At 35.9% G+C, this 27112-nt stretch overlaps 1 protein-coding gene across 1 annotated transcript; it reads right to left on the minus strand.

Moving 5' to 3' along the window:
* Positions 1 to 1193: 1193 nt before the first annotated feature.
* On the minus strand, positions 1194 to 24415 carry LOC106876326 (lanC-like protein 2). Its single transcript, XM_014924827.3, has 9 exons — positions 24302 to 24415; positions 19400 to 19517; positions 15272 to 15488; positions 14649 to 14790; positions 12042 to 12182; positions 11603 to 11785; positions 9679 to 9855; positions 7070 to 7142; positions 1194 to 2344 (listed from the first exon to the last, which is right to left on the minus strand). Exons 1-9 carry the CDS (start codon positions 24374 to 24376, stop codon positions 2268 to 2270), a joined length of 1203 nt encoding a protein of 400 aa, XP_014780313.1. The 5' UTR covers positions 24377 to 24415; the 3' UTR covers positions 1194 to 2267.
* Positions 24416 to 27112: the final 2697 nt, after the last annotated feature.

Here is a 27112-nt window from a genome sequence, read left to right on the forward strand (position 1 = left end):
AATAAAAGAAACCTAGCAATGTTATAATATGTGATCACTATGAAAGATCATCAGAGACTTATTTGCAATGTTGGAAGGTTTTAGGTCTGTATTGCTCCCAAGTTGGGAAAATTTCATGTTGCAAGATTAATTCTTTGACATGTGTAAAGATTGTGTTGAAGTAGACTAGGTTGTCATGAATGCTTTGGAGGATATTTTCTATGTGTTGTGCAGAAGATGAAAAGTTAAACACCATCTACAAATGTTAGAAGTATCAGTAAGAAGATCGATAAATTGCTAAAGAAAGCATATAAGAGATACCTAACAAAACCAGGAGTCACACTAAACTTAGTAAAATGTGGGAGAGAGAAAGAGAGAGATAGACTTACTGTAAAATATTTGTTTCCAATTTTGGCACAATGCCAGCAATTTCAGGGGAGTGGGTAAGTAACTTACACTGACCCCAGAATTCAACTCATACTTATTTTATCAACCCCAAAAGGAAGAAAGGCAAAGTCAGTGGAATTTGAACTTTGAACTAAGAACATAAGGATGGATGACATGCCACTAAGCATTTAGCCCAGTATGCTAACAATCCTACCAGCTTGCTGCCTTCTTGTCATTAAATATTACAATGGAGTGATCTATGAGACAGACACTTCCAATCCAAGAGAAGAGGCATGGATATGACAAGGCTGACCCTTTGAATTACAGGTACAACAGAAACAGGAAGAAAGAGTGAGAGAAAGTTGTAGTGGAAGAGTACAGCAGGGTTCGCCACCATCCCCTGCCGGAGCCTCGTGGAGATTTACGTGTTTTCGCTCAATAAACACTCACAACGCCTGGTCTGGGAATCGAAACCGCGATCCTATGACCGCAAGTCCGCTGCCCTAACCACTGGGCCATTGCGCCTCCACACTGCCAAGAGTAATCACCAAAGAATTGACATAGCTTTGAGAAATATCAGACTGGAAGGTTGGTAGGATGATGGGTAGTGAGTTACTTTAATCAATTGGTTCACTGAGAGCAGAAAACATGATGGTATAAAAATGGAACAAAGAAAACTGCATATTTTTGAAGAAAACTTGAAATTGTAAAAAGGAATTGATGGAACTAACCTTAAATTATAATTACTGGGAGGAAAGCCTCACAGTTTTATGTAGTCAACTGCAGCATGTGAAAGCTGATGGTGATATAAATAAAAAATAAAAAAATTTGTTTCCTGTATGATAATTTTATTAAAAAGATATTAAAAACAATCATAATAAAAATTAAATACTGAACTGAAGTTTAGGGATTTCTTTTCAAAACAGAATTGATACAATTCAAAGATTTTGTGAATATTGACAGCTGTTCTCTGGAGAAATGTAAATAACAGAAAAATGATCATTCTTAAAAGTATTTATAATTTCTATAATTAGGAACCATTAACTGGATACAGTTATTAATATACAATTAAAACAGCATACCAATTTCCAGACTTTTTATATTTAATATCATAATGGGTTAATTTTTAGAAATACTTCATTATCTCAAAGCATCACTAAATTAAAGCTAAATATATATATGAATATGTGTACACGTTTTCAAAATGCTTTTACATTATGAATTGAAATTCAACACAACTTAGTGCAAACATATGTCTATAAGTAATTCTAGATATCAGTAGAAAATAAGCAATTATTCGCTTTAAAATCTTACATAAATATTAAGAATATTTATGTATAAGGAATGAGAAGAAAAAAAAAGGACTAATATTTCAAGTTCACCATGTTGCACACTTACATGGCTTCTGAAGGAAACTGCTATCTAATATAGAGTGATAGGATAAAAGGGTGTGGTTCCTAATAAACCTCTCCAGGCTATTTCATTTAGACACAAAGCTAGAAACTTTAAGGATAAGAAATATAAGAAATGTTCACCTCTTTTTCAAACACAAGCAATACAAGTGAAATAAAAACAATATTATTTTTAGGAAATATTTCTGTTGAACACTTTCAAAAGATGTATCAATTCTTGTTAAGTACTTAATTAAGGAATCTTAAGCAAGTACTGGTGAGTACCTTGCACAAAAACAACACAACTTCTGCAGTAGATACAAGCTAACACTCTGCGAAGCAGGAGTACAGTACCATAGCAATTAAGGTGGTGAACTCTTCAAGAAATATTGCTTTAACTAACTAGGAAGTTAACACAAATATTCTTAAAATTTATTCCCCAAAAATATTAATTTAAACATGTATATTAAAAAAAAAAACACTGGCAAGATTGCTGAGAGCAAATACACTTTATAGTTCAAAAGCTGGGAATTTTGCTTTCGAAGGGTCCATCATATCGACTAAAAAGTAAATAGTTCCTGCCATCCCTGAAAGAAATTAAAAATATTATGTGAATCACTTGAAACTTATACATTAGAAATGAATGAAATATAATAAAACATAATTGTATATGTATAATATATAAATATATAATATATATATATATATATATATAATGTAACATATGGTATAATTATAAACGGCAAATTTTAGCCATTTCTTCACAGACTGAAAAAAATGAACAACTTTAATCAATTTTTGAAGCCTATTGGGTTCTCATCAGAGGTGTCCACATCATTTTGACAATCTCCAAAGATATATATATATATAATATAGTATGGAAGGCAGACGTTAAACAATAATGATGAGGAGGGTGATATATATATATATAATATAGCATGGAAGGCAGACGTTAAGCGATGACGATATACACAAATATATATATATAGCATGGAAGGTGGAAGTTAAACAATAATGATGATGGATATATATATATATATATATACTAGCAGAGATACCCGGCGTTGCCCGTGTTGCATGCAATTGAAGGATGAGACTTTTCTCTTATATTTCCTGTAAGGAACTGGAATAGATATGATTCGAATTTCATCAAAATTGCACATGAGGGTTCTTTCCCTCTTTACACACCCTAAAAAAATTCTAATCATGAGATATGTATGCCATACTATTAATCTTTATGCACATATTCCAAAATTTCAGTCTTCTGGAACCTGTAAAAAGGATTTTGCTCCTGAAAAATGGAGCTCATGGAGCTCTAAAATGTGAGAATGAAGGCCCCTATTGGGGGTGGGTGTGTTAATGTCAACCAGAGAAGTTGAATTGTGGGGAATGTTTTTAACTTTGGTCTTATAGTATACCTGTATATATGTGAGAGTATAGTTTCACATTAATAGTTTCAGTATGAAATTGAAAGTATTAAAGTGAAGGTATATGAAATTACAGTAACGACATGTTATTGTTTCACTTTTGAAATGTAATACTGAAATAGTGGAATAGTTTCAGTGTGAAAGTGAAAGTATCTGACATTACAGTAGATAGATGTTATTGTTTCACTTTTGATACATAATACTGAAATAGTGGAGGAGATATGATATTGGTGTGGGCTCGAACTATGCAAGAAGTTAAAAATTGTTTTGGCCTAAGACACTACATGGACCCTAAGTAAGGCATGTGTTAATTTCAAATGACATTGGTTGTGTAGTTCTTGAGTTTTATGGATTCACACAGACACATATTCTCATCTTTATATATCTGATATTTATGTGCATATTCAAAAATTCTAGTGTTATGGACCCTGTAAAAAGGATTTTGCTCATGAAGAATGGAGCTCTTGGAGCTGAAAAATGTAGAAGTTAAGGCCCCTATTGGGGGTGGGGGTGTTAATGTCAAGCAGAGAAGTTGAATTGTTGGGAATGTTTTTAACTTGGGTGTAATATGTATTGTTTGAATTTCTTTGAAATAGGAAATATATATATGTTCACTGGGTTTGTAAAAGAGAGTAAAGCTACAGGAAACCAAAAGACGAATGATCACGATAATCAGTCGGCTACCCGAGCGTAGTCGTTATTACTCCCCAATGTAGGATTCCTCACCATACAGGTGACAGGCACAGCTGTAAGATGCATTACGGATCTATAGCAACTGGAAGGGCATGACCCAATTGAAATAAGAACGTGTGACGTTTGGAGTAAAGGGAAATGAAAGTGTTGCCTCTGGAGTTTCCAAAGGACCACTATACCGATAGGTAACTGCAGAAAAAATTTACAATCAATAAATGTCTTAGAACAACCAGTCACTCATCTGGGAAGGCCTTGAAATCAATGTTACCAACTGGGGACTATGTGTGACCCAGTGATAATAAAAAGTGGAGGCAAAGATGCGTCTCATTTTCTTGACAATCTATGCACCACATTGCAGAAATCACAATGTAAGTATATCTGAAAAGATAGTCTTACACTGTTGTACCGTTGAATTACAAATAATGCTCATCTGTTATGTTCAGGTGACCCTATAGGTTCCAATAGTACAACTGTATTCGTCTTTGCTTAGGAAAAATGACTAAATTGTGGGTGTGAAGTCCCCATGAAGGGGTCTTTGTGACTTCTAAGAAGAAATTTTAGAAATATTACTTTATTTGTGTAATCTGTATGGTTAAAATTTCATTAACATCAAAAATATATGAATTTTCATGGTGGTTATGGCCGTTATGCCTTGAATATAATTTCTAAATTTCATAAAGATCCATTCAGTACTTTTTACGTAGTTTTGGATAAAAAAAACAAATGACTAAAGTGTGCGTTTGTGTGTATGTGTGTGTGTGTGTGAGTGTATATATGTATAGATATCTGTATGCATGTATATATGTGTATATATGTGTACATATTACATGTACATCTATATATACATCTACACATATGTATACATATACATGTATGCATATAGATCTATATCTCTCTATATATCTATACATATACGTGTACATATACATCTATATGTATACATATACATCTCTCTCTCTGAAACCATTAAAGTGAAAGTATCTGTCATTATAGTATCGAAATGTGATTGTTTCAGTTAGTGGAATAGTTTCATTTTTAAAGTGAAAGTATTTGACATGAGTGTTTTTGTTTCACTTTTGACATGTAATACTTAAATAGTGGAGGAGATATTATGTTGCTGTGGGCTTGAACTATGCAAGAAGTTAAACATTTTTTTTTTACTAAAACACAACCGGGACCCTAAGTAAGGCACGTGTAAAATTTGAATGAAATTGGTTGTGTAGTTCTCGAGTTTTAGGGAAACACACACACACACACACACACACACACACACAGACAGACAGACAGACAGACACACATTCTCATTTTTATATATATAGATAATAGCATGGAAAGCGGTACAGGTAATGTCGATCTGATGGAGGGAGTGAGCTTATGTCTACACAAACATCTGATTATTATAAACAAATCATCTGTGTTGTTGTTCGGTAAGAAACTGTTGAACCCCCATACGTCATCTAATGATGGGAGGGTCCATCATATATATATATATATTTTTTTTTTTTTTTGCCTTTAACTCTCCAACATTATAAGTATAGGCCACTTATAATTGAATTCCATCTCACATAATTTTTCACTTCTGTACTTATACTCTGCTATGAATGTCCCCCTTTCTCTAGTTCCTTTTGTGTTGATCTACACCACGAGTTCTTAGGCCTACCTTTCTTTCTATGTCCATCCAGATTCCAATGTAAAGCACTTTTCGCTACATTTGGTGTGTCCTTTCTAATTGTGCTATCAATCCACTTCCACTTTTTCTTAAATATTTGCTCCCTAATCGAAACTTGATTTGTTCTTTGCCATAGCTCCATATTGCCTATGAGTTCGGGCCATCTAATTTTAAGTATACTACGCAAGCATCTGTTGATGAATGACTGTATTTGCTTATTTGACTTAACTGTTGTTCCCCATGTCTCAGTCCTATATAATAACACTGCTTTTACGTTAGTGTTAAAAATTCTTATTTTGTTCTTTATTGAAATTACACTTTGTGCTCCATACTTTTTTTAACAGATGAAAAACGGTCCTTGCTTTACTTATTCTCGTCTTAATATCTTTGTAGGTGCCGCCTGAGAACGTTATCTTACTACCTAAATAACAACAACAACACAACCTCACAATTGTAAGATCAACGCTCTAACCACTGAGCCATGTGCCTTCACCTTATATATATATATATATATATTTATATAAGGGGCATTACTACAGAATAATAATGCCACACACTGGACTTCTCAAAATAAACATTTTTAGTACCGAATGCGAGGAAACACAACCAACAGAAGAAAACCAGAAAGGTGGTTTTCTTCTGTTGGTTGTGTTTCTTCGCATTTGGTACTAAAAATGTGTTTATTTTGAGAAGTCCAGTGTGTGGCATTATTATTCTGTAATAATGCCCCTTATATAAATATAAACGTATAATTATATTCTTGGGAATAGAAATTTCCCTTATGAATTTTTTTACACACTGGCTTCTTGATAAAATTCTTGTAAAAGAGTTTTATCCATTTTTGAATTTATATATATATATATATATATATATATATATATATATATATATATAAACATTTACCTTTTATTTTCCGAACCAATGGTTTCAAGCTATATTTAGCAAAAAAAAGTATTTTGCAAGGCCAGCTATCATCAGCGGAAAAGCCTAAATGAATAATATATAGTCTATTGACTAATTTTTTCTTCTTGCTAGACCACTGGTGGCAAATAGAATTTCTATAATTTTTTTTGCTACCCTCAGATTTATTATTTATATATATATATATATATATATATATATATATATATATATATATATATATATACACATACAAGGTCTGATCAATAAGTACCAGACTGTTGCCATAGTAACAAAGCTAAAGCATGCAGAGTGAAGCCACTTGACAAAGGTTGACCTTGAACTCTGCTGTGCACATGCACTAAGTTATAATGTTCTAGCTTACTTCTGCTGTGTAGCATGTGATCGTCGCATTAACAACGACAGAGAAAGTTGTCATGGCGATACCTGCTCAGAGGCCAATGCAAAATTGCAGAAAGTATACGGAGAGGAGTGTATGAGTTGCACACAAGTGTACAAGTGGTTCAGACGTTACCAGGGTTAGGGTAGAGTTTCACTCATGAATATTTAAAAATGGTTATTCCATTTATTATTTTAAAATGTATACTGTATTACAAAATTACCTTCAAATAAGGAGAACGGACGGTCAGCAATACGACAGCCATGTCTGCCATAATCAAAACACCATTCTGCAAACTAACAAAAACAAACAAGAAACAAATATAATAAATGATAATATTAATGTCTCAAAGAAACAAGAAACCATTATACTCTTTATGGAGGTACTCTCCACAGACAGCCTACATTGTATTTTTCATCTAGAACTCACCAACCATTCATATCACATGTCCACAGTAGCACAATAATCTTTTGCATGCTTCAAGTGATACCCTTAATGCTCAGCTAACTTAAGCTTAGCTTTTCATATCAATTAATATCACACATCAACAAACCATGCTTGCCTCACATCTCTCAAATCTATACATTTTCTACATACTGTACTTGTTTTTCTACATTTATCTTCTCCATTTAGATAGCAGAAACTATCAAATATGTTTAGTGAGTCACTGTCAACTATTCTAATGCATTATTTATACATCTGAAATCCAGATTCTCCATCATTTATACATCTGAAATCCAGGTTCTCCATCATTTTGCAAGACATCCCACTGCACCTTTTGTGTACTAACTGCTTATTCAGGATATATAGTATTGAGTTCCAACCAACTCTCTTCCTACATACTGAACAAGACTAGTTCCCAGATAGCACAAGGATTTAGTGCTATCTTTAATTTTTCTTCCATCAGGTTATGAAAGTTACAGAGAGGGTCATAGCCCAACTAATTAGGGAGCGAATCAATTTAGATGAGATGCAGTTTGGGTTCGTGCCAGGTAAAAGCACTACTGATGCCTTATTTCTAGTGAGACAGTTGCAGGAGAAATACCTAGCTAAGGATAAACCTCTGTACCTGGCTTTCGTTGACATCTAGAAAGCCTTTGACAGGGTCCCCCGATCCCTTATCTGGTGGTCAATGAGGAAACTTGGGATAGAAGAATGGTTAGTGAGAGCTGTGCGAGCCATGTACAGAGATGCTGCCAGTAAGGTGAGGGTTGGAAATGAGTACAGCAATGAATTCCGGGTAGAGGTAGGGGTCCACCAAGGTTCCGTCCTCAGCCCCCTCTTATTTATCATAGTCCTCCAGGCAATCACAGAGGAGTTCAAGACAGGTTGCCCCTGGGAACTCCTCTATGCTGATGACCTTGCCCTAATTGCGGAGTCACTATCAGAACTAGAGGAGAAGTTTCAGATGTGGAAGCAAGGTCTAGAACTGAAGGGCCTTAGAGTCAACCTAGCTAAAACCAAAATCCTAATAAGTAGGAAGGTAGATAAAACACAAACCCCTTCAGGTAGATGGCCCTGCTCAGTATGTAGAAAAGGAGTAGGTAGTAACTCTATAAGATGTACCCGGTGCAAGCTATGGACACATAAGAGGTGCAGCAACATCAAAGGCAGGTTAACTAGCAAGTTAGTTTTTGTTTGTGGCAGATGTTCAGGTGCAATAAAGACTGTAAACAAACAGGAAACAACTTCTATCTCATTCCAGGGTGAAAAACTAGAGGTAGTCGATAGCTTCCGCTATCTGGGCGACCAAGTTAGTAGTGGGGGTGGGTGCGCTGAAAGTGTAGCTGCTAGAATAAGAATAGCCTGGGCAAAGTTTAGAGAGCTCTTACCCTTGCTGGCGACAAAGGGACTCTCACTCAGAGTAAAAGGCAGACTGTATGACGCATGCGTACGAACAGCCATGCTACATGGCAGTGAAACATGGGCTGTAACTGCTGAGGACATACGTAAGCTCGCAAGGAATGAAGCCAGTATGCTCCGTTGGATGTGTAATGTCAATGTAAATACCCGTCAGAGTGTAAGTATCTTGAGAGAAAAGCTGAACATTAGAAGCATCAGTTGTGGCGTGCAAGAGAGACGATTGCGCTGGTATGGACATGTGGTGAGAATGGATGAGGATAGCTGCGTGAAAAAGTGCCACACCCTAACAGTTGAGGGAACCCGTGGAAGAGGTAGGCCCAGGAAGACCTGGGCTGAGGTGGTGAGGCAAGACCTTCGTACATTGGGCCTCACCGAGGCGATGACTACTGACCGAGACCTTTGGAAATGTGCTGTGCGTGAGAAGACCCGGCAAGCCAAGTAAGATCGTTGCCAGTGCCCCTGGACTGGTTCTTGTGCGGGTGGCACATGAGATGCACCATTTTGAGCGTGGCCGTTGCCAGTACCGCCTGACTGGCTCCCGTCGGATTTTCGAGCGAGATCGTTGCCAGTGCCCCTGGACTGGCTTGTGCGGGTGGCACATAAAAGACACCATTTCGAGCGTGGCCGTTTTCGTGCGGGTGACACGTAAAAGCACCCACTACACTCTCTGAGTGGTTGGCGTTAGGAAGGGCATCCAGCTGTAGAAACTCTGCCAAATTAGACTGGAGCCTGGTGTTGCCATCCGGTTTCACCAGTCCTCAGTCAAATCGTCCAACCCATGCTAGCATGGAAAGCGGACGTTAAACGATGATGATGATGATGATGATATTTCAAACTAATTTCTCATCAAAGGAGTTATATAAAATATATAGAAAGAGTACAATAGCAGTGAGCATAGAAATATAGAAATTAAATTTTTCAATAATTCATAATTATAATTTTGATGGAAAAAAAAATTATAACACTTACCTTGCAGGCTTGATAAAGATAAGTCTGGTTTCCTGTGAGTTTGTACATAGTTAAAAAGGCATAAGCATTGCCTGCAGTACCATGACAAATGCCATAGCCTTTCCAGAGTAAACCTCTTTGCCAAATCACTTCAGCACATTTTGTAGCTGCATGCAGATATTTCTCTTTGCCAAATTTCTAGAACAGAACAGATGATTATTACACATATTTTTAAAAGAAAAAATATTTCGCTTAGACATGCTTACATAAACAATCAAATATATTAGTACTACTGACAAAACCCTGCCCTTTACAAAATGAATGTATTTATAGTAATTAGATATCTATATTTGATATGGTAGGATATTGCAACAGCATTCGTTATATGACAAAGGATTTAGGTACTTTCAAGCTCAATGTTTTAGTAATAAGACTGATGTAGTATGCAGTGGAACAAAATTATCTTACACACTCAATCTAGAGAAATGGACAGTAATTGAATAACCAAATTTCAGTAACATAGGTTGTCGTTGATGTTGAACCATACAGATCGGTCACAACGGAGCAGAGGCCTATGATCAAATGCATTACAGTTGTAACTAATCCCATTATTTTCTTAACAGACAAAGTGTATCTAGAAGTATAGTATCCAATGGTTCCTTTGTTTTTTAAGACAATAGGTTTGAGATTTGGTTGCTATTTTTAGTAGGTCAAGCAACTGCATAAAAACTCCTAACATTGACATCCAATGATGTTAAGATGAACTTAATGATTTAAAGGCATGAATTACCAGATAAAATATTAATGAACGAGGTTGCTGATCTTATTCGTCGTAGAATTGTTTCCAGAAGAAACCATTGAATAATTTTGAATCCAGAGCTGATGGTTTTATCAGTTGTAGAGTTATTCTCTGGAGGTTTGCGACATACCACAAACAGCTTCCATTAACAGCATTTGGTTTTAAAAGCAGAATTGCGAAACTCTCAAAGAGGCAGGGAACTAATGGATTCTGCAGTATTGCAATTTTAAACTAAGTATAAGGGACTACAAAGGAAGTAGTCTGAAAGATCCTTAATAAGAGGGGAATAAATTTAACATATGTCGTTAATACATATATGTATAAATAACCTCACTAGTTCTGGTGGCATGAAAAAAAAGCACCCTAAACACTCTGTAAAGTGATTGGCATTAGGAAGGGTATCCAGCCATAGAAACTATGTCAAAGCAGATACTGGATCATGATGCACTTATCCTATCAAACTGTCCAACCCCTGTCAGTATGGAACATCAATGTTAAATTTTGATGTTGATAGCGTATGTATGTGCCTATGTGCCTGTGTGTGTTGGGGGGGGGGGGCATATTCCCACTGTTTTGAAATTCTATGTAAGCAATGTAAACAATATCACCATATGTACAGTATTGTGGGTTACATCTGTCACAAAAATATGTCAAGCCATGGAGCTGTTTTCTTTTCTCTCCTATCTGTTAGCAGGCACAAGCACTTTCACACACATGAATACATATGATGGGAACTTCTGCCTACTAAATTCAATCACAAAGCTTCAGTTGGCCCAAGACTATAGGAGAAGACACTTGCCCAAGGTGCCATGCAGTGAGACTGAACCCAAAACCATGTGGTTGAGAAGCAAGCACACTATCTAAAAAACAAAGGGAAAAATTGCCTGAAATCTCATCTAACATATGTTAGTATAAGAAAAGTGGATGTTAAAACAATGGTAAGAAACTTGATGATAAGGAACTATTAGTGATATTATAATTTCTTTTAAAAGTTTTAGTGAATGGAAAATATAAGTTGTGGTTCTTATGCTATTTTTTAAAAAGCAATAGCAACTGAGTATGAAAGCTGAGTGGCAATGTTATTACCCTGAGAACTTTGTAAGGTACTCACCTAAAATTATCAATAGTAATTAGAAAATATTTTACCTTATAAGCCATAGCAAACATATGTATCCAACCAGGAGCACCATGACACCAATGGACAAGTTTGTCAGTATTACTGCCCATAGAAGATGGACAGTTGCCAGAAGGAAACTGTATCTGAAGCATGTAATCAATGCTAGGCAGAACAAATTGTTCCAGTTGAGAATTTAATGAAGGGTCACGAATCTTCAATTAAAAAAAATATATAGTTAGTATGTGTGCATAAATTAGAAAAACTAACTTAATACGTAAATTACAGAAACATAGGATAGTGGAAATACTCAAAACTGTGGTTCTGACAGCTTTATTGAACACTATGATACAATATTAAACATAACAATATAAACTTGAGTATTGATTCAACACTGAATTTCAAAACAATATGTTTTATTTTATATTTTACATTACCATAAAATACAAAGATTTTACAACAGAAACATACCTGCATTAACATGAAAAATATTCCAGAGAGACCATGAGCAGCTCCAAAATATTTCTTTTCATGCCATTCATACATTAATGGGCATTTACTGCGTTCTCGGTGAGCTGTTTGTTGACCAGATTTTAAAATTTTCTGGCAAACCTATAAAAAAAAATTATAAAAATCTTGTTTAGATTTTCTCTGTATAAGCTTTGTTTTCATGTATTCTATCCCCACCAAGTCAGCTGCTACTGAAGTTCTACTCCCTAATCCCCATTATTGTTATTCTCTCCCTACCCAAGATAAAGATCAAAAGGCCCATGAGAATACTTGTAATTTATTGACATTAATGTTTTGGATGGTGTCTATGTATGTTGTAGTACTAGAATGTTTTTTGAATCTTTTGCTCCAAGTAGCCATGTTGTCTACTGTAAAGTATAAATTGCAAGAAAGTAGTTAGGACAAAGATACATAGAAGACATTAATAGTCTGAATAATTTTATTTATTTCAACAATAATACTCTTTGTTTTATTTCCTTAGAATTATATTTGATATTTGTCATTAAAAAAACACTGAGAACATAGGCTTAAGGGGAAAATTTTTCTTAAATATGCTTTCTCCTTCACATTAAAAGAACAACTAATATAGTAATTACGTTTTTCCCCATTCAAAGATCATGAGGAAAATGTAAATCAATTGTCATAATAATATGTAGTTGAAGGAAGTGTAATTAATTTAATGACGACATGAGGCAGTTAAATCATCAGAAATGGTGAATCTCACAAACAATTTAAACAATCTAACACAGGAATGAGAATGAGAGAAGCAGTGATATGTTGCATCACAGACTGGTCAAATCCATACCAGCATGGAAAAAAAATGATATTAAAATAATGGCAGTGATAATGTAGAAAGTGGTGGTGACAATTAGGAGGAAATGATGAAGAAAGACCATGTCTAAATTAACTGAAAAGTATCTAATTGTCTAAGAAATTTTATGTAAAAAGTTGCATACTGTATGTTGACTATAACCACATATATCAATGTTAAGTAGACATGCTATTCAATGACTTCATTTGGAATGAATGATAGACATACAACATTATTATTCAGTTTAATGAATATTTAAACTGAGAACATTAGCTGTGATGATCTGGATAACAAACTTATGATGATATTAGTGGATTATTATGATAACATTCTGGTATCATCTTATAAAGGTAAGAAATTAAATGAAATATGATACTATTAACTAAATACTATTAAATAACTAATACTATTTATACTATGAATAATACTATTATTTAAATGTATTATATTTTAATTTTTGCCATTAATGGACCCTGGTAATAAAATTTCCTTGTTTGTGAAATGAAAAACAATACCTTGAAGTATGTCTTTCATCATCATTTTACTTCTGCTCTCTATACTGGCATGGGTTGGATGGTTTGACATGATGCTAGCTAACAGGGGGCTGTCCAGACTCTAACTGTCTGTTGTGACATGGTTTTTACGGCTGGATGCTCTTCCTAATGCCACCTACTTAGCAGAGTGTACTAGGTGCCTTTTACATGCCACCAGCACGGATGCGTTTATGCAGCACCAGCACTGGCACCTGAAAAGACAACCATGTATGTGTGGAAGAGAGCGATTTTACTTAGCTTGACGTGTCTTATCAAGTACAGCAAATCACATCTCCCAGTACATTGTCATTTCCTCAGTAAGGCCCAACATCCAAAGATTCTTTCTCACCAGTTCGTCCCACATCTTCCTGGGTCTACCCCTTCCACAGGTTCCCTCCACTATTAGAGCTTGACACTTCTGTATGCAGCTGTTGTCATCCATACGCATCACATGACTAGTGCAGTCTTCTCTCTTGTACACAACATCTGATGCCTCTTATACCCAGTTTTCCTCTTAAATCATTTACAGTCTGTCATATGTGTACACTGACATTACCTATCCAGCAGAGCATGCTAGCTTCATTTTTTTCAAGCCTTCGCAAGTCCTCTATAATCAAAGTTCATGTTTCACTGCCATGTAACATAGCTGTATGCACACAGGCATCATACAATCTACCTTTCGCCCTGAGTGAGTATTCAGTAGACTTATATCTTCCTGCCATAGAATAGTTCTGACAATTATATTTTCAAGCAATATTTAAAGTAAGTTAATTATTTGGTGACCTCACTAGTGTTAGTGTCACATAAAAAGCATCCAGTACACTCTGTTAAGTGGTTGGCAATAGAAAGGGCATCCAGCTGTAGAAGCAATGCCAAAGAATACACAGAATATGGGATAGCCCTCTGGCTCATCTATTCTTCTTGAACTGTCCAACCCATGCCAGTATGAAAAAGGGGATGTTAAATGATGGTGATGATGGTCATCATCAACATCATCATCATCCCTTCCTGTGAAATTTCTTGCATGTAAACATCACGAACTAATTTTATCTATACATCTGCACTCTAATAATTTTTTTATACTGCACCATACCAACCTTCATTCTAACATTTAAAACAACTGTCTTTACCTAAAGGAAAATAAGCATCAAAGAGATCAACATAAAGCAATTAATTCAAAGAAAATTAAATGAATTCTAATTTAAGAGGATAAGAATCTCTTACCTCCAGAATGAGCTTTCCATCAAGAGCATCTCCAAGATAATGTCGCACAAATATTAATGCATAAAGATAGCCTGCACGACCATAAAGCATTTCATCTGGGAGAGATTCATCTTGTATGACTTGTGGCATCATGTCACACAATCTATAAGAAAAAGTATTTTGCTTGCAATAAACTGTATGATTAATATATATATCACTACGTTATAATTGGATATAGAGAATGCTTAACTAGGGAATGTGAGTTGCAGTGAGTCAAATTACAAATATTCTAGTCTATGATGATTTATACACTGATATGTTCATGAAAATGGAAGAAATTAAATGAAATATACAATTAAATAATGTCTATTTTTTCATTGCAATGCCGATGGAAAGAGAATGTTAAAGGATAGAATAACACCAAAAAATACTTTTTAATAAGTCATTTAATGGTATATCTTGAAGTGAATACAGTCATATATAACAGTTCACAATATATTGGGCTAAAAACCCCTTGGATGAAAAAAAAGGCAAAAGTTATCTGCAGGACTCAAACCACATGTGTCCTTGGTAGTTCTCTTTGTATAAAAAAAATATAAAAGATAAAGATGGTAAAAAAAGTGAAATAAAATTATATGACTAACTTGCGGATACATTCTTCACTGCGACCTTCTTTACCAAGTTTACTGTAGACAACAGCTCCAATTGCTAGTGGTCCAGCATCTCCACAAAGAAATGTAAAACGATGTTCTTTCAAATGACGAAGTGGCCGTTCAAGTATCTCAGCAGCATCTCTTAGATGTTTGGAATCTCCTCTAGATGGTCCCGCATTATAAAGGTGAAAGTGTAACAAAGCTATTCCTGTAATGAAAATAACAGAAGAAATTTATAATTCCTCAGTAATAAATTACTTACCTTCCTTTAGCATTTCAGAATTCATAAGCAGAAAAACTTAAGGATATGAAACTCCAAAACACTGAAATCAGTTGCTCTTGAAAACTCCTCTAAAATATACAATAAAAATTGTCATAGAGTTTGACAGATTCTTCTGCAGGAAATTTTCAATAACTAAGTGTTTTTTGATGATGTTGAAAATGATATTTATCAAATAACCAAATATTTATGGATGAACAGATTTAACTATCAAAGAAAACTTGCATTTTCCTCCCTTTATGCATTTTACTAAGCCAGCATAGACTTGGTTTTTTTAAACATGGATATTTGCTTATTTTTTTAAGGAAGTGCATTTATAAATTGAATGCTATATCTACTCCCAATTTTGTAACTGTAAAAATGGAAATTCTTTATTTTCAGTGATGCAAACTGAAACAAGTGGTATTAATCATGTGTTTTGCCAGCATTCATAAGGCAATAATACACCTGTCTTCATGTTTGAGAAAATAAAATTGGAACCCACAGGTTTGTCCTTTCAGGTGCTGGTGTCACATAAAACATACCTGTGTCAGTGGCATGTAGAAGGCACCGAGCATAATTTGTTAAGTGGTTGGCATAAAGAAGGGTATTCAGCCATAGAAACCATGCCACAACAGACAACTGGAGTCTGGACAGCTCCCTGCTGACCAGCTCCATGTCAAACCATCCAACCCATGCCAGCATGGAAAGCGGACATATAATAATGATGATGATGATGATGAATGTAAAGATGCTGATAAATGAAGGTTTTTGCTGGAAAAAATAACCTATTGTATATCAACATCAGGACATCCCTAGAAGTTTATCACTCATAAGTTTCTACTTAGCTCTCCTGCAATGTGGCGCTTCTCTAATGCATACTGCATTACTGAAGGAGAAAATCATTGAAAGCCTCTATCTTTCAGAATTCTTGTGGTTTATGATCAAATCCAGTTACCTTTCTTTCAGGTCCTTTTCAGTGTGCTAGTGAAAGAATTAGTTCAGATCATTGTATACCATCTACCTGAATTTTACTGAATTATTGAGCCTGTCAACAATATGTCATATCAAACACAGGTTTGAAGTATTGCAAATAGAGACTGAAAGCAACTCCTTAAATACAATATATGATAATTTTGTCCATTTTCATCAACATATCTGGCAGTATATCTGGCAATATCTGGCAGTGTTGGCTATAGCCTAGTCACCCGTATTACGAACCAGGTGATACACGAAGGAGTCATACCCTATGACTGGTGTAGCAGCATCATAGTCAACTGCTACAAAGGTAAAGGGGACGCTTTAGATACAAATAATTACAGAGGCATCAAGCTGTTAGATCAGGTTATGAAAGTTACAGAGAGGGTCATAGCCCAACTAATTAGGGAGCGAATCAATTTAGATGAGATGCAGTTTGGGTTCGTGCCAGGTAAAAGCACTACTGATGCCTTATTTCTAGTGAGACAGTTGCAAGAGAAATACCTAGCTAAGGATAAACCTCTGTACCTGGCTTTCGTTGACATGGAGAAAGCCTTTGACAGGGTCCCCCGATCCCTTATCTGGTGGTCAATGAGGAAACTTGGGATAGAAGAATGGTTAGTGAGAGCTGTGCGAGCCATGTACAGAGATGCTGCCAGTAAGGTGAGGGTTGGAAATGAGTACAGCAATGAATTCCGGGTAGAGGTAGGGGTCCACCAAGGTTCCGTCCTCAGCCCCCTATTATTTACCATAGTCCTCCAGGCAATCACAGAGGAGTTCAAGACAGGTTGCCCCTGGGAGCTCCTCTATGCTGATGACCTTGCCCTAATTGCGGAGTCACTATCAGAACTAGAGGAGAAGTTTCAGGTGTGGAAGCAAGGTCTAGAATTGAAGGGCCTTAGAGTCAACCTAGCTAAAACCAAAATCCTAATAAGTAGGAAGGTAGATAAAACACAAACCCCTTCAGGTAGATGGCCCTGCTCAGTATGTAGAAAAGGAGTAGGTAGTAACTCTATAAGATGTACCCGGTGCAAGCTATGGACACATAAGAGGTGCAGCAACATCAAAGGCAGGTTAACTAGCAAGTTAGTTTTTGTTTGTGGCAGATGTTCAGGTGCAATAAAGACTGTAAACAAACAGGAAACAACTTCTATCTCATTCCAGGGTGAAAAACTAGAGGTAGTCGATAGCTTCCGCTATCTGGGCGACCAAGTTAGTAGTGGGGGTGGGTGCGCTGAAAGTGTAGCTGCTAGAATAAGAATAGCCTGGGCAAAGTTTAGAGAGCTCTTACCCCTGCTGGCGACAAAGGGACTCTCACTCAGAGTAAAAGGCAGACTGTATGACGCATGCGTACGAACAACCATGCTACATGGCAGTGAAACATGGGCTGTAACTGCTGAGGACATACGTAAGCTCGCAAGGAATGAAGCCAGTATGCTCCGTTGGATGTGTAATGTCAATGTGAATACCCGTCAGAGTGTAAGTATCTTGAGAGAAAAGCTGAACATTAGAAGCATCAGTTGTGGCGTGCAAGAGAGACGATTGCGCTGGTATGGACATGTGGTGAGAATGGAGGAGGATAGCTGCGTGAAAAAGTGCCACACCCTAACAGTTGGGGGAACCCGTGGAAGAGGTAGGCCCAGGAAGACCTGGGCTGAGGTGGTGAGGCAAGACCTTCGTACATTGGGCCTCACCGAGGCGATGACTACGGACCGAGACCTTTGGAAATGGGCTGTGCGTGAGAAGACCCGGCAAGCCAAGTAAGATCGTTGCCAGTGCCCCTGGACTGGTTCTTGTGCGGGTGGCACATGAGATGCACCATTTTGAGCGTGGCCGTTGCCAGTACCGCCTGACTGGCTCCTGTAGGATTTTCGAGCGAGATCGTTGCCAGTGCCCCTGGACTGGCTTGTGCGGGTGGCACATAAAAGACACCATTTCGAGCGTGGCCGTTTTCGTGCAGGTGACACGTAAAAGCACCCACTACACTCTCTGAGTGGTTGGCGTTAGGAAGGGCATCCAGCTGTAGAAACTCTGCCAAATCAGACTGGAGCCTGGTGTTGCCATCCGGTTTCACCAGTCCTCAGTCAAATCGTCCAACCCATGCTAGCATGGAAAGCGGACGTTAAACGATGATGATGATGATGATGATATCACAGAAGAATGCTTTCTCATCAAGACTAAAATCAGAAATGCCCCATGGGAATCTAAAGCAAATCAGAGAGAAGTACAATTAACTGAAGAGTAACATCTAATTAAAGTCAAACAAATAGCACTAAATTCAAATAAACTCAACAAGATCTTATTTATACATACAAAACTAAACAAAGATATTTTTAAAATAAAATAGATTTGATTACATGCAGCAAAAAAAAACATTATTTTTGGCACAGCAAACTGCAGCAGGAAAAGAATGAATAAATACAAACTAAAAGCCATGAGAATAAATAGAAAGTAAAAGTCACATCCAGAATATTCTCAGCAAACCCCAGCAGTTTCAGATAGAGCCACAGAAGCAGTTATTAAATAAAAAGTACCCATGTTGGTGCTGCATAAAATGCCCCAGTGCTGGTGTCACATAAAAAGCATCTAGTATACTCTGTAAAGTGTTGACATTGGGAAGAGCATCCAGCCACAGAAACTATGCCAAAATAGACATTTGGAAACTGGTGCAGCTATCCTCCGGTTGGCATTCTCCTGTCAAACCATCCAACCCATGCCAACATGAAAATCAGATGTTAAATGAGGATGATGATGATATCAAACTTGGTGACTTCATATTAAGTGAGCTCAGACTGAAATGGATCCCCAAAATAACAAAAAATATATATATAATTAGAAATTTCTTTTGAAAAGACAAAATTTTAAAAACATTTTATACTGACCAGTAACTCCAGTATAGACAGTGAAGTCATTTTTATCCTGACTTTTCAGTCCATAATTTAATTTGCTCAAAAGACTTTGAATACAATCTTCCAGCTTTACAGAAAATTCTTCAGAAATCTGAAAATAAATTGAATAAATAATATCAATTCAATTTATTGTCATTTTATTGTAAAATGAAAATATTTGCCACTTAAGCAGCAAAAATCATTTAAACATTTTAAAACAAGAATATATGAAAATATGCAGAGTAATATCCCTCCCTACAATAGATACAAGAGCTGAAATTTTTAGTTGGGGGTAGTCGATTACATTGACCCCTAGCACTTCACTGGTACTTATTTTATCAGCCCCCAAAAAAATGAAAGACAAAGTCAACCTCAGCAGAATTTGAAGACAGAACATAAAGATGAATAAAATGCTTAGCAGCATTTTGTCTGACATGCTAGCAATTCTGTCAACTCGCTACCTTTACACAGAGTATTAATGCAAGCATAACACTAATACATGATGATAAACATTCAATAATGGGTGAATGATTTAACAATCTTAATAATTGTTTCTAACTTAGCTAGAAGACCAGAAATTTGGAGAAAAAGTTTAGTTGATTAAATCAGTCCCATTGATTAACACATTATTTTATTGACTAATCTCACTCTCCTAAAAATTGCTGGCCTTGTGCCTAAATGAAAAACAATTATTAAAATTATATTATTGTTATTAAGGCAGTGAGGTGGTAAACTGGCAGAACCATCGGCATGCTGGACAAAATGCTTAGCAGCATTCATCCGTCTTTACATTCTACATTCATATTTTCCACTAAGATCGACTTTGCCTTTCATCCTTTTGAGGTTGAAGAAATAAGTACCAGTTGAGCACTGGAGTAAATATAATCAATTACTCCCCTCCCCTAAAATTTCAGACTTTGTGCCTATAGTAGAAGGATTATTATGAAGACAGTAAGCTCACAGAATCATTAGCACACCAGACAAAATCCTTAGCAGCATTTCTTTCAGTTTACATAGTGACCTCAAATGGCAATGCGATCAACGTTGTCCTTCATCTTTTTGGGTGAGGTCAAAAAAACAGAGCATAGGGGTTGATGCAATCAACTAGTCACCTCCCACAAAAATTTCAGGCCTTGTGACAGTAGTAGAAAGAATCATTGTTATTACTGATTTGATTCAGGTTCATTCTCATTCCTGGTAGAATTTATGTGAGTAGCAGATTACAACCAGTAACCTTAGGTATTCACAAGCTTTCAATAGTCTTTCAAGTGCTTAAAACCCTCCTGATAAGCTTTCCTGTCCCTAAAAGGCAAACTTTCTGTAGAAGCTCTACAGGACATACTATTCTAACCTCCTTTGACCATTTGTCGACATCTTTACTTAAAATTGCCAAGGCACCAATTATTACAGGTACAACCTTCACAGTTTTCATACTCCAAATTCTTGCAATTTCGAATTATAAGGGATTGTAATTTTTTTGTTTTTTGTCTTCTTTCTTTACAATCCTGGAATCAAATGGATATGATAGATCAATTAATAAGCAACTTCACTTTTCCCTATCTATCATTGTTATGTCTAGTTTATTATTTTCTAGCTCCATTATTATCATCATCATCATCATTAGAAGACACTTGCCGGAGGTGCCACGCAGTGGGACTGAACCCAGAACCATGTGGTTGGGAAGCAAGCTGCTTATAACACACAGCTATGCCTATGCCTATGTTTAAGTTATTATTACTTTGCTGTTACAAGGTACTGGTGTTGTAACAGGTTTATTTGTCCTTTTTCCTTGTAGATTCCATTGAGGTAAGGAGCACCCTTTGTTGTTGATGACATTATTATTGTTGTTGTTATTAAGGCAATGAGTTAGCAGAATGGCTTACTGGCTTTTTTTTTTTTTTACTTTATCCTGAGTTCAAATTTCAAATTTGAGGTTAATCAAATAAGTACCAGTTGAGCACTGAGGTCACTGTAATCAATAAGCCACCTTCCCCAACATTTCAGGCATGTACCTATAGTAGAAAGGATTGTTATTTTTATTCTGTATAGAGGACTGATGATATGCAGACATGCTCTGAAGCTGCAACATCAGAAATTCCTTGATGTTGAACATGTGTAGGCTCCATTTATTAGGCATGTTTTTCTCCAGCCCATCTCTTTGACATGGCTGCAGTCCCAAGTAAAGTGCAAACCAAGACAGGGTACTTGGCACCTGGAATGTTGCCAGGTGGTACTCACAGCCCTCTCCCAATTGGGTAATGTGGTAGGTGGAAGTCATGATAGTGTTGTAAAAAGGATTACTGGTGGGCAAAAGCAATAACATTCTCAGGGAAACTCTAAGCATCGATAAAAATCAACTGGCTGGTCGTGCCATCAGCCAAGGCAAAGATACCATTCTGTGCACACTCACCCAGTTCTGAGCATTGCTGACTTGTGGAGTCATGCAGAACAGCTACTATTCTTTAATCAGGAAGGGCAGGTAGTTTTCATCTCTGTTTTATAAGCCTTGGCAAAAGGGGTTTTGTAGAGAACAAGAAAAAAAAAGGGGGGGTGAAGACAAGTACTCTCTTCTTTGGCTAAGCCATCATCAACTTTTTCAACTTTCAATGAAAAGGAAAAATGATGGTAGAAAAGGAAGTGTTGCCCCTCAGCAATTTTATTGGAAGGTGGAGAAAGTAATGAACCAGCCTGCTCTGTGCAGATGACTGTAGATTAGAAGAGAACAACTGGGAGAGGGAAAACTCTTAGTGACCAGGGTGAATGTGGTCTATGTAAGTTTCCACAGGTAGTCCTTGGATGTCGCCTTTGCATTTTTTAGGAAATTTTTCAATTTTCAATTTCTTTTTATTTTTAATCTTACTAGTTTATGTGGTTTTTATGTAAGCACAAACTGCACCATCTTTGATTTTTTTGTCAACACTTATGGTTAGTAAAGAAAAGAATTATTATCATCATCATTATTATAGATTACATGACATATCAAACAGAAAAACTACTGAATAATCTTCTTTACAATAGCTTTTTTCATGATTTTACAGCAGTTGGGCATGATGAAGTAGAGTAAAATCTTTATTGAGAATATTTTTTATATGAAGAGAATTGCAATAGACAGATGTTGGACATAGATTACTAGTAATGATTACCAGACATTGAATAATAAATTGACTTTGTTGTCTTGTGTTGATTTGCACAATACATTGGGATTACTTTCAATCAATAATGACTGATACCAGATTCCAGCACTAGCCCCTTGTTATGTTCCACTTTTCTGACAAAATTTCAGTAACTGAGTTAGGGTTACATTTTTAAAAGTTATTATAAAAAATTATCTTTCACACTTGTTGTTTGATTTCTTCTTTATTAGGAAGAAAGGCACAACCAATAATACAGATTTCAAATTTTAGTACAAAGTCAGCAATTTTAAGGAAGGAGGTTGGGGTGGTAAGTTGATTACATCAACCCCACTCTTCAAATGGTACTTATTTTATCAAACCTGAAAGGATGAAAGGCAAAGTCAACCTTGGTGGACCTTAAACTCAGAACATAAAGACCCAAATGAAATGCTGCTAAGCATTTCGTCCAACTTAATAATGATTCAGTCAGCTCACTGCTTTAAGTTAGGCAATAATAAGTCTTATCAAATTCTTCATTCTATTTAATCTTAAAGAAAAACTAACCAATAAAGTGTCATCTGGGAGCAGTTAATCAAGACAAAGTCAGTAACTAGACATGAAAATTCAACATTTTCTAGACATGTCAAAACGAGTGATAATTCTTCAAGCTCATTTTAGCAATCTTCATTTCTATGCCTTCCTTTATCTTTGTAGATTTAGAAATATTAATAATAGGTGTATAAAAACAGTTGTAATATTTCTTATCTAGCATTTTTTTAAAAACCTTTATATGATAAGGTGTCTATAATCAAAGCATATACACACGAATGCACAAGCAAGAAAAGATGCAGCCACTTTTTTAAAGAAAAAAGAACTAAATAAATAATTGAATCGAAAAGTTATCGAATATAAAATATAATCATTAGAATTTAAGATTGATGGCAAAGATTCTCATTTTCTTAAAAATCAATACAGTAAAAACTAAATGTTAGTGTATGTATCTATGTATGTTAGTGATGCGGAACGAAAAAAATGACGTTTCAAGGAAGAGCCCTTCATCGGAAAAGAAAGGCTCTTTCTGAAACGATAATTTACCTCTCCCCGTCAGTAAAACTGATTCAGAGACGTTAACAGTCTTAATTCTCCTTTTATATTAAAATACAGGCTAAACATTAAACAATATACACTCATTTACATGTAAATCTCAAATATACACACAAAAATGTTTTTGTTGTTTGTGTGTGGGGGTGGGTGTGTGTTGTTTTGTTTTTCTAATTTAAGTTTGTTTTTTTTTGTCTGAATAACTTTTTCTTACACTCGTTTCTGTTTCTTGTTATGATAATAAATTTCATAAAAAGTGGGGGGGGACACGAAGTTGTTGAAAACAAGGCGCAAAATATATGAAAACTATTCGACGATTGCTATTATACATGCAACCGTTGTGTTGATATATTTTAGTATCAGACAAAATAAGAAAACATTCTTTAATCAAACTATTATCATTTTAGCATTGCAATTGTCTAACAATAACCATCTCATTTAAAGTTTCAAAAAATTATCCTTGGTTTATATTTTCAAAATATGTCATCTAAGATTCAAACGTAAAACTGAATTTTATTGCAATATTAACTGAATATTGACAAAATATTAATTAATATATATCATTTGTTGGGTTATTTTCATTTTACTAAATACATGCTTTATATTCGATAACTAAAAATAAATATAAAAATGAATTGACTAAAAATAGTTTCAATTTCCCAGATTTATAAAATTATTTTACCTTTCCCTGGGGACTAAGAAGGTTCTCTCCGTGGTAGGGAGGAAAGGGATTTGGGAATTCTCTTCGCTCGACCATTTTTAAAGTTCAGTGGTTTTAAGCACACTCAAAAATATTGATTAGTGGATTGTACTGTACGCAAGAGGTGTCTGAGAGAACCACACTTTTAAGGGTCCTGCATTGAATGTATTCCGTAAAACATTCTTTTTTAAAACAGATATTGTTGTGCTTTCGGTAACAATCAAATAAAACGTCATATACATCTGCGTATACATATATGTATATACGAATAACTATATACAGATATATAAATATATATATGCTTTCGGTGCAAATGGTTTTGTTATGCGGTGTCGTGTTTTATAATCCTATAAATAATAATAATTGTATTTTTATATAAGCTTGAAGATTATGGCTATCACCGTACAATGACTAAAGAGAATAGTCTAATAACGGGGCATATAAGCCCTCAATAGAAAAAAGAAGGCTTTCCTATCTCTGAAAGAGAAGCACACTCTAGGTTATAGAGCAGTAAAGTAGTTAGATAAAGATAGCTATGGCCGGTCTCTGAAGTTACCTAGGCTTTCACATCTACAAAGCGCTTAGCTTTACAGTGTCTCTTCAAACCCTAATGGCCAGTACCTTATAAGCTCTCTTCAAAGTGGAAGAAGAAAAGACCTCATGGCTAGTTGTTGAACACACAGACAAAGGAGAATGGTTAAGCACCAGTGATTGTCTCCTTTAGACTGCTATCTGTAGTCGGCTTGTGTAAGCAAGGTCCAAAGACTTCCATCCTGGAATTTAAGATCTTCCAGCGCTGGCCAAACCATCCAATCCCAATCCATGCTAGCATGGACAACAGACATTAAATGATGATGTTGAGATATATCATCATCATCATCATCGTTTAACGTCCGCTTTCCATGCTAGCATGGGTTGGACGACTTGACTGAGGACTGGTGAAACCGGATGGCAACACCAGGCTCCAATCTAAATTTGTCAGAGTTTCTACAGCTGGATGCCCTTCCTATATATATATATATATATATATATATATATATATATATATATATAGCTATGATTGACCGTTGACTGAACACTATTCAATTTTTTTTTCTCCGTGTTTTTCTCCTTGTCTCCGTATTCTTTCTGTTGAAGAGCGTAGCTCGAAACGTTAAAGACTTTCCGTATTCCCGAGCGTCATACTAATACATCCTTTTGTTGTTTACACCACCTGTCCTCGTCTGTTGTTGTTTTTTCGTACATTCTCCCATATATACATACATACATACATACATATATATATATATATATATATATATATATATATATATATATATATATATATATATATATATATATATATATATATATATATATATATATATATATATATATATATATATATATATATATATAAACAATATATGAATATATGCATATATATGTACATGTATGTACATACCTTCATCTACATGTACATATAGATACATAACTGGGTACATGACGTGGCAAAAGAACATGGACAAAATGGTAAACAAGGTACAACAATCAAGCAAGCCACATAGAAACATCTCCTTCATCAGCTGCCACCATTAAAACACCAGCGTTTCGAAGAATTAAGGCAGTACTCATCGTTGAAATGGTTCTTCCCATAACCAAAAGGGCTGTACAGCCAGACATGAAGTGTGTATGTAGCCCTTTTGCTTGTTCGCTTATTCACCGTTTCGTTTTCCTGTCTTGTTTTCCGTCTGCCACTACCCTCCACGAAAATAATTTAATTTGTGTTTGTGGGAAGAACCATTTCAACGATGCGTACTGCCTTAATTCTTCGAAACGCCGGTGTTTTAATGGTGGCAGCTAATGAAGGAGATGTTTCTATGTGGCTTGCTTGTTTGTTGTACCTTGTTTATCATTTTGTCCATGTTCTTTTGCCACGTCATGTACCCAGTTATGTATCTATATGTACATGTAGATGAAGGTATGTACATACATGTACATATATATGCATATACTCATATATTGTTTGTATCACGACAGAACGCACGCGTTAACCTTTATACAGTAAGTTTTATATATATATATATAATTGCATATATATATACACACACACACACACACACACACACACACACACACACACACACACACACACATATATATATATATATATATATATATCATCATCATCATCGTTTAACGTCCGCTTTCCATGCTAGCATGGGTTGGACGATTTGACTGAGGACTGGTGAAACCGGATGGCAACACCAGGCTCCAATCTAATTTGGCAGAGTTTCTACAGCTGGATGCCCTTCCTAATGCCAACCACTCAGAGAGTGTAGTGGGTGCTTTTACGTGTCACACGCTCGAAATGGTGTCTTTTACGTGCCACCCGTAAGTGGGGTAGGCTAGTTTATGGGGTTACCCTGGGTTTCTTACTCAGAAGGGGCTTAGCCTTACAGCGTATCTGAAGACCCCAAACACTGTTGACCTGAGACCTCTTTGAAATATGGAAGGGGAAAAGCCTTGTAATTAAGGGGAAAGCTTCATTTTTAAGGGTAAAACTCTAGGTGACTATCTCCCTTTGCCATTGTCCATAGATCTTCAGCCATGCCGCTATCTTATGGTCACCAGAGCACCACGAAGATAAATGATTGTTTCCCCTCATTCTTGGCTATTGGTTTCCGGTTGTGGTGCCGCCATGCAGATTCCAAAATGCCAGCAGGAATTTTCTAAAATGAAGGCATGGTCCGAAAATCTCCGTCCTGGAGTTCAGGATGGGCCCTGGCATTAGCGAGTCTTTAAGGATTCTCA

The sequence above is a fragment of the Octopus bimaculoides genome, chromosome 1 (genome assembly GCF_046866305.1).
Source record: "Octopus bimaculoides isolate indiv1 chromosome 1, ASM4686630v1, whole genome shotgun sequence".
Classification (NCBI taxonomy): Eukaryota; Metazoa; Mollusca; class Cephalopoda; order Octopoda; family Octopodidae; genus Octopus; species Octopus bimaculoides.